The 9735-nt window shown below is 41.0% G+C and overlaps 1 protein-coding gene across 1 annotated transcript; it reads left to right on the top strand.

Moving 5' to 3' along the window:
* Positions 1–2349: 2349 nt before the first annotated feature.
* Positions 2350–9710, top strand: LOC144641105 (glutamate carboxypeptidase 2-like; the record flags this gene model as incomplete). Its single annotated transcript, XM_078500153.1, has 6 exons — positions 2350–3044; positions 3480–4066; positions 6701–6977; positions 8386–8508; positions 9079–9268; positions 9614–9710. Coding segments are annotated over exons 2-6 (956 nt in total), but the record flags the coding sequence as incomplete, so codon positions are not given.
* Positions 9711–9735: the final 25 nt, after the last annotated feature.

Below are 9735 nucleotides of genomic sequence, written 5' to 3'. Positions count from 1 at the left end.
TCGCAGGTGAAGGATAGGTAGCCGGAGTCATTATTGGCATATTGACTCAGGGACAATACAATGAGGGATCAAGGATTAGGTTGGTACATTACAGTCGATTTTGTCTAGGGTGCTTTGCAGGAAAACCGATGAAGATTTTCCGGTAAATGGAACAGTACTATTATTTCAACAAACATACTGGTACGGGATAAGTGTGACCATTTGAAAACTTTCTGGTAAAAAGGGCCGTTCCATGTCATTTCCCACCGGAATAGCCGCGTATTTCATCGAGGAGCATGGCAACGGTGCGAAAAGTGATATTTAGAGAGTCAAAAACGAGAAAAGAGGGATACCTCTAAAGGTAATGAAAAGAAAAGTAAACAAAAGAAAAGTGCTCCAAGTTAAATGTTGTCCAGTACAAGCCGTTTCGGGGTCTGGGGAAAGAGCCCTGAATAAGCAGGTTCCCCACCCCAAAAAAAAAAAAAATATATATATAGAGTAAATTTTCACGAGTCAAACTACCTAGGCATTCACCCAAGTTGCACATCATTATAACCTTACTTACCTGCGATCGGGTAATACATATTTTAGAGCCGCTATTTTCCTTAGATTACAGTACTGGCCCTGAAGAAGACTAGCTCTGCTAGTTGAAATATTGGCCAAAAAATCTTGCCCTCCTGCCATTGTACCAGCCTTGCAATCTATCTGGGGTTTTTTTGTTTGTTTAATGTTGATGAGTAGGGAGGGAAGACATGATCTCAGGTTAGCGTGACTCGCGACAGGGATCTTAGACAATACAGTACAATGCCTTCACGCTCCGAAAAATTTTAAGTGCGATTGGCCAACATGTTTGATTGAAAAGCAAAAGGTGTTTTTGTTGATCAGGTTTAGTTGACATCATCATCTTACAAATATCATGCGGTTTTTCTCACGCTCCCAGCCAAGCCACCTCTCTTGGTTTACTTCTTACATTTTTTGTGTGTTTGTTTTTCCTTTCACTGATTCTGACAGTAAATCAAACATTGTGTAGTGTTAAATAATTGACTGTCAGGTTGATTGGTTCATGGTTCCTAAAATGATTGAAATTTATACTCACTCAACTCACATGACGCATGCAGCCATTAAACCTTACATGTCTTACATGGCCAATATCAGGAGGGAGCTCCTGATCAATATATTTAATTTGTTTTTTATTCCAGTTCATTAATTAAAACCAGCTTCAGTAGAACTCTAGGCAAGTTCGACATTTCCCGTTTCAGTTTTGTTCCCCGTGGTTTTTTGCCTTGTTTCATTATATTCTATTCTTTGCAAACAATGGTAATAAATGCTTTGAAATCCTGTTGTTTCAAAAGCACTAAAGCAAGCTATTTCCTACAAAACATCCAAGTGTTGAGCTAGACTGCCGGAAATAAACACCCTTAGCCAAACTCAACCTCTCCGATCTTTGTTCTGTCCATTGCAATTTGTCAGACATGTTTTCACGTTCTCTCGTGCAGTTGCTTCTGGCGGTGCGTAGGCTAAGAAATGATACAACACCGAGATCTTTGTTTATAGCGAAAAGTGAGTTATTTCAGGCATACACCGGACAGTGATAATTCACGAAATCATTCCGTGCACAGAAGACACATGGTGAGTGACAATGTTTTGTTCATCTTAGTTTATATATTTGCATGTGTCACTGAAGCATAAAAACAATAAGGCACCAACCGACACGGACAATTCTTTGATGCAAATAAGTGGCCCTGTCATTCTGTGTACTTAACTGAAATAATTAACTTCTCAAAGATTGTTTGTTTATAAAGACAGCAACTTTTTGCACCTTGCAGTTGAATTGAGCTTTTGTCTTCAAGAACTTGGTAATGATTTTTGCAGCAGTTTGGTAACGAGTTGATCGACGTAAGTAACAGGCAGTCTGTACGTTATTGCAAAGTCCGTCTGAACTGAATAGTAGTGTAGCTCGAACAATTTCTCTGCAATAACACAAATATTTTTTAAGTAGTAACTTTTATTGACATGCTGTTGCTGATCGTCTTAATTTTCCCTGCGTGATAGAAGTCCAGTTCTGGTAAAATGATGATGGAAGAGCCTGAAAAGCAGACCATGCTGACCGAAAGGTTTTCTCCAAAGCATCGCCAGGGCAGACGTCGTTTGCTAGTAGCAGCCATACTTTGTCTTGTCCTGTTCTTAGTTCTTGGAATTGTCATCGGGTACTTCATTGGAAGAAAGACTGCAAGTACTGATTGCGACGCCAGGGTTCAGCCAACACCTTCTCAAAGCAGCCACTTAGATTTAGCAAAAATCCACAAGGATGCTGTCGAGATGGTCTCCACGAAACAACTCAGAGACTTTCTGAAGTAAGTCATTTAAAATTGTCTACAATCTGATAAGCTCCAGTCTCATAGGACACAAGGCTCAAACGAAGACTTCACCTTACCTTACAATCTGATTTTGTAAGCTAAAGGTGCATTTATACTGTACTGTACAGGAAAATCAGCTCCATTTCTTGTAATCAGACCGGAGCCGGAGACTAGGAGATCTAGACAGCTAAAATCCAGGCTTGAGTGCTCCTTTCAGTCTGCCGGTTTTCGCTATTCGCATTAAGCCAAACATTCCCACCATCAAGTGCTGGTTTACGTATCCATTTATACACCTAGGCCTTGTTCGGCTATTGAGATCAACCGTTTTAAGTTAGTTGGGGTTTTTTCGTGTTCTATTGAAAAAAAAAATTGGTTGGTTTGGTTGATCAACTTTAATTAAAACGGTCAATTTGGTTTAAGTTTCCCAATACAACATTTCACAACTATTTCCTATTGATCGACCGAGTTCTACAATCCTAACAACCGAAAACAGATTTTCCTAATAGAGCACGATAAAGCTCAACCAATTCAACTGACCGAATTAAAACACGGTCCCGTTCGCAGCCCTGTAGATGGCTTGGGCTGAGACACTGTCCAGTCGGGGTTTGACTGCGGGCTCATTTCTCTTGGAATGGTTACACTGGTTGATGCTCTTAGTCTCAGTAACTGACTCTGACGCAGATCAGTATCCGTAATTAATGCTAGCCGGTAGCCTTTACTTATAAGTACAGGGTTTTTACACATGGTTTCTGTGCGTCCTTAAAAAAAAAAATAATAAAATAAAATCAACTTTGTTTTACGAGGGTTGCACGTAACAGTCTTCGACTGACAAACCTGTGGCCCTCGGATTCCCGATCGAATTGGAATTTAAAAGTGTTGGTTTTTGTGGAGGGAGGAAAACCGGAGAACCCGGAGAAAAACCCTCGGAGCAAGGACGAGAACCCACAACAAACTCAACCCACATATGGTACCTGGCCGGAATCAAACCCGGACCACATTGGTGGGAAGCGAGCGCTCTCACCACTGCGCCATCCCTGCTCCCCAGTCAAGCGTATTTCCCACTCGAACCGCTTGTACGTAAGTGTGACTAGCATGGCTGAAAGAGTAAGTCGACAGTTATAAGTTTTTAAAAATTCGAAAAAGGTAAATCTAACCACCACCATAGCGGATATGGGGATCTGGCGATAGCGTGACTGAATCCGAGTTAATTTCTCAACATAGACGTCACGATGGCTGGTCACGCAATGAAGAATGTAGACAGCTCGTGTTTTGACAGCAAATGACAAGTGACACTTTCACGTTGCTGTCTGAAACCTGACCGCACCTAAGATTTTACAATTGTTTGTTGTTACAATGATTGGTTAGCAGCAACAAACATCATTGTGTAAAAAACCCAGATCGATTAATAAATAGATCAAGCCGAAACGGCAAAATTCAATCTCCTCAAAGAATCCTTTCAACATGTTGACGGTAGAAGAGAAAGGATCAGGGGGTTATACCTCTCCTAAGCGTCGTTGCTGCATTATCGTGTTGATCGTGCTTGGTCTCCTTGCATTCGCCGGGATCGGTATTGTTGCTGGTTATTTTATCGGACGGAATTCTGCAAAGAACTGTGATGATAATGGCAAAAGTACAACTCCAAAGGGAAAACAAAGCCAGGAACAGCTTGATAAGATATACAAAAATGCAGTTGAGATGGTCTCCACGGAGGAGCTGAGAGAAAACTTGGAGTAAGTAGAACCCTTTGCGCGTTTCGCTGCTAAGTGACTTAAGAATTAGTCACTGAGGGTCATAGCCTGCGCCTTCCAAGGGGTTTTGGCGACAGGCGACATTGCTCCAAAATAGCTAAAAATGTAGCGACAATCTTGTTCAAGAGCATTGACAGCCGACAGAAACTAGCACTGAAAGGGTGTGTATTTGCGAGAGCGACAATGTTTCCTGTGGGCGTTGAAACCCCGGAAACGCACTGGTAATGGTAAACTCGTTTGCGCATATAAAATAAAGGAAAGCCGAAGCAATATTATAAGAAAGGAAGTTTCACAGCGAAAAGTTTAAATTGATTTTCTGAAGGCCGAGTGGAGGTGAGAACTGAAAGCCCACAAAACATTACTCGAAAGATGAGAAACTTTTGACCTTGCTAACTTGAGCCGGACATTCACGCACAAGCTCGCACAGTAATAAAACCTGTAAAACTATCGATTCAACTTGTACGAAGCGAAATCGAAACGGATGCATAGTGAGCACAGTGCAAAATGTTAACATGTGTAGTTGTTCTGAGGTTACTAGGGTGACACTCGCAAGCGCACGTTTAATGACGAGATAAGTTGAAGTTTATCGATTTTTTTTCTTCAGAAAAGGGATTTTTACTCCGGTCAAGCGTGCGCTATCTAAGGTACAAGGCGAATAACAATAATTAAAAAATCTCGTGAATGGAAGAAGTCACTGCGCGGATGGTTACAAGAGTACACAACAGTTTCACTGCCACAGGGGAATGACGATGCGACCATTTGGTCCATTTGGGAAAAAAATCAAATCTCATTTGCATTCTAAGTTGACCCTTGGTTGACAACTTTGGAACTGCTCTTTACATAGCGTGAAGAAGACTTTTAACGTCGACAAATAAATTGCTTTTATATGTAAGCGTTGTCAAACGTGTTTAAAATACATGTCTAGTAAATTGGTGGCCTGCGAACGCAGACGTATTTCCGGCTGTCGTTTAACTCCGTAATCAGTAGTTTTCTACAGTTTGATGGTTCGCGTGAGGTTAGTCACGCAACAGCGAATATCACAGTGCATACGACTTACGAGATTAAGCAAAAGGAAAATTGGCTTGCATGTCACTGACGTCAGTTCTTTGTTCTTTGCTGTCAAACTCCAAAGTGTGGGCGGCTTTGATCGTTTCAAAGGAAAGGCGCCAAGGCAGCACGATTCGAGTGTACATTAATTATTTAAATTGTTCATCTTTTTTTCAGAGCCTTAAGCGACTTAAGCGCGATAACGCCATATGCTCAAAATTCACCACCAAGCCTCGTTTGCGCGAATTATTCTTAACCTTCATGCAGTTTTCACGTGGTATCTTTTCATCTCCACTGCTTTGGGAATTCGTTCATGATAGAATTTACAAGTTTGCACTTCAGAAACGAGGCTTGGTGGCGAAACTAGCCAGTCTGACGTAAACATGCATAAGGGCTATTTCTGTAGGTCGTATTTTGTTTACGAGGAGACATAGGCGTACGAGGCGGGGGGGCGAGGGGGGCTGCAGCCCCCCCAGTTCCAAAATTTTTCGGGCAAAATGCTTAGAATTCGGGCAACAAGCCTAAAGAAAAAAAAAGCCGAAAAGTCTAGACAACATTACGTTCAAAACGAATTACATCAACAGGAAAAGTATTGGAAACATACCGAACTCTGTGGTTCAAAAGTTCAAATTTCTCATTCATCTGCGTTCGTTTCTTCTCGCAAATTGCTATTATCATGTTCGATTTTTCTCGCAAATTTTGCGTGACTCCTGAGTTTTAACCAGTTACAATCAGCTTTTCCATAGCTTGAGCGTTTGCGCACGGTAGCTGTTAAAAAAGTGATGAAACCAATACTTTCGACTCAAATCAGGTTTAGTCCTCAGGGCTAGCTTGAAACTTTCAACGAAATGTTTTAAAACCCATTCATCTCTGCATGTTTTACACGCTTTTTTTTACTTTCAAATGGGGGAGAAACAATGTAAATTGGCTCCCAAAAATTAATATAATTTTTTTCTGAAGTAGAGTGAATAAATAAAAGATATCCGAAAAAAGGATTCAGTGCATTCACACCTTCGGATAACGCCACGAAATTAATTTAAGAAATAAGAACTTAACAAGGCAAAGTTTGTACACAACTATTTCAATGCATGTTTTATATCATTTTACATGCCTTTTTTTTCGGCTTTCAACCCGTGCCATTTTTTTTTTTCGGGCAAAAAGTTCTCCGCCCCCCCAGGACCGATGGTGCCCGTACGCCTATGCGAGGAGATACAATAAATTTGTAAGAAGTTCCCAAAAGTGTCTCTGATTTGACTCAACGTTTTCCATCGCTAGTTTCTGAAGATAGGATATTTCAGACAACCCGGAACTCTGCTTGGTCAACCCCCGAAAAGGTCCTTACTAAAACACGCCAAAAAGACAACACAAGATTTTTAACCCCTAAAGGTTCAAAGATTAAAAACATTAAAACTTCGGACTTCCCCGTCACTACAATAGCTGTGTTTCCCCCTTCCCCCCTCTTGCGGCAGGGTTATATTAAAACTAAATTCGTTGCGCGCGCGAGATTTGATTGGCCCTCTCCTGTTTTACAAAACACGAACAAAATCTAACAGCTTACCGTTGTTGCAGGTTTTTCACCAAAAAGCCCCACTTTCCTGGTTCTAATGAAAGCTACGAGTTGGCAAAGCACATGCAAGAAAAATGGAAGGACTATGGTATCGACGTGACGATGAAGAAATACATAATCATGCTGTCTCGGCCAAAGAAGCCTGGTGTTGTAGTTTTGTACAATGGATCTGAAGAGATTAACCGATCAGCACCTCAGGAGGCATTTCTAATTCCTTCTGAGAACAACAGCCTTGTAGTTCCGCCGTTTAACGCATATGCACCATCTGGATCCGTGCGAGTGAGTGTATATTTATATCGATCAACAACTTTTGTATCAAGAAAAATCAAGCTTGTTGAAAATTACAAACAAAGAGAGTGGGTTAAACAAGGCCTCTGCGGAGTAGAGTTTATTCCCATACAAGCTCTCTTAATTTTTCTTGCATTCAAGTTTCCAGAAACTCTTACACTTACACGTCCGTGTACTCAGAATTGTCAGTCTTACAACTTTCACTAGGTTTTCTTCCTTTTTGCAAGTTGTTGCCTTTTTTTAAACGTTGCACTTCTCGAACTATTTTTCATCGACTCCCGGACAGTTAAATTTCTGAGTTTTAATTAAAACTGGTCATATCTGGCTCGTTCTGCATATGTATCGAAACAGTATCGAAGTACTTGCAATCTGAGTATTGACTACTTCCACTATACAGTCAACTCTCTCTAAGACGGACACCGTCGGGACCGGCCCCAACTGTCCGTCTTATAGAGGTGTCCGCCTTATAGAGAGTCGAGGTAACGTGACACCAGAAACTTTGAGACGATAAAGCTAAACGGCTATGCACAACGAATACACGTCTGTTTTAGTCGCTTACGTTAGCAAAACCTATAAAGTGGAACAAAAATAATATCAGAGATTCGACTTGTTTGTTAATAACAAACGGTGATACTGTAAGTAGAAAACTAAATCTACAAGTTTAAGCAGAGAAGTAATGCGTTTTAGCGGATTGTTTTTGGTAAATTTGGTACTCTAAAGGCGCTGACCTGCTATGCTATATGTCGATAACAAGTTTTGAAGTATTATTCACGAAAAAATAACTTTTAGTGCCTGTCCGTTGGCGGTTAGAAAAAATGTCCGTTGTCCGTCTTAGAGAGGTGTCCGTCTTACAGAGAGTTTTCTTACAGCAAAATGACTGAAAAACGGCAGGGACCATAACCAGGTGTCCGTCTTATGGAGGTGTCCGTCTTATAAAGGTGTCCGTTAAGAGAGAGTTGTCTGTAGTCCATTTGCCGGAGGCAAGCGTGGCCGAGTGGTTTAGGGCGCTGGTGTTGTAATCCGGAGGTCACCGGTTCGAGGCCTGCCCTTGCCACTAGCTGGATTTGTTTCTCGGTTGTCCCGAGTTCAAATCCTCGACCACGCTTTGTATATAGCCAACTGGTCTGCCTCCTGCCAGTTGGGATTTTTAATCCTGTTATGTTCATTTATAAATTATTTGTTTCCTCTGTTTCAGTGGCATGCCTGTAAACTAGCTATCTCGTTGAGATATGAAGCTAAGTGCATGACCACTATAAACACATATTTATTTTTTTTATTATTATTATTTTATTTGCCCCCTTTTTTCTTAATCACTTGCCTCACAAAAATTGAAAAGCAAAGTATTTATCTGCTTATTGTTGTATGAAGCACTGTGCCTTCTTTGCTTTAAACGTTGCAGGGTAAACTTGTGTACGCTAATTATGGACGAGAACAAGACTTTGATGAACTCAAAAGACTTAAAGTTAACTGCACTGGTAAAATCGTCATCATGCGATATGGAAAGGTTGGACGATCTACTAAGGTTAGTGTAAAGGTAGAGGCCAAGATGGGCAAAACAGAACGGTGTAGACTGTAAGCAATGCCTTTTCTTATGCAAGCAAGAAACGCTATATATTGGTTATTACAATGTAATAGAGCAGTTTTCAATTCAGTGTTGTAAGACCCAAACCAAAGTAATAACTCTGGCCGATCATAATTAAGGGACACAGAAAATCCAGTGAACCAATCAAAACTCGAAGAAAATACACGTAGCCTGTGCGAAGAGCGGGAAAACGTACGCGTGAGTCACGTGTGGTTTTGGCTTTACTTCTGATTGGATGTGAAAGCAGTGTGAAAGTGGCGGACCAGGTTTTAAACCAACCATTAATCGTTGTAATGGAAAACGAAAGCAAATTCGAATTACTTTCGACACTCAAGTAAAAACCGCTCTATCCCGCACCTCTAATGTTCCTGTAGCAGTCCGTATGACAAGGACCTCCATCTGGATCTCGATCACTTTTGTTAGTGCAGAGCAGGAGCTCCGCAATACCGTTCCATTCCCTTCTCGCTTTGTTCCTTATAATTTTATTTCCTTGGCCTGATTTTCTCATAGAACAAACGAGCCCACAAAGCAGGAGCTATTGGAGCAATCTATTATATGGATCCTGAGGATTATGCAAAGCAAGGAGTTAATAAGGTGTATCCAGACTATAACTGGATGCCTAGCACTGGAGTGCAGCGTGGCAACATAAAGTCATCTCCAATACGAGGAGACCCACAGACTCCTGGCTACCCTTCAGTTGGTAGGAAAACTACTCAGATGAGTTGATAATAAAGTTGAGGCCAATTAGCCAATCTGTGCCACTGCCCTGTCGCTCTAAGTTAAGTGCTGCGGGGCATTTACGGCACGACTGTGCAATAGAAAAGGTTATTCGAAAAAGTGCACGTAAAATGCCATGTGCTCTCAATAATGATCTTGTATTTTCTTCCAAGAGTGATATTGTTTTGTAAGACATAAATGGTAGCTGATATTCCAAGGCTGATCTACTTCAGAAAGCTGTTTTAAAAACAAATGTGTTTCTCTAGGAAGAAATTTCTTTCCTAAATAGTGTTTGTTGAAACAAGAATCTTGTCTGTTTTTAATTTAGAGGGAATGTACCGCTTGCCTAAAGAGGAAGCTAAGAAGCTTCTCCCTCAGATCCCTGTACATCCCATATCATACAAGGACGCTGAGCCACTACTCAGGTAAACAAACACTCCTTAAAGATTG

Source organism: Oculina patagonica, unplaced genomic scaffold (assembly GCF_052425735.1).
Source record: "Oculina patagonica isolate OP01 unplaced genomic scaffold, crgOcupat unplaced686, whole genome shotgun sequence".
NCBI lineage: Eukaryota > Metazoa > Cnidaria > Anthozoa > Scleractinia > Oculinidae > Oculina > Oculina patagonica.
Note: the sequence above shows the minus strand (reverse complement) of the source record. Positions and strands in the feature narration are given on the sequence as shown.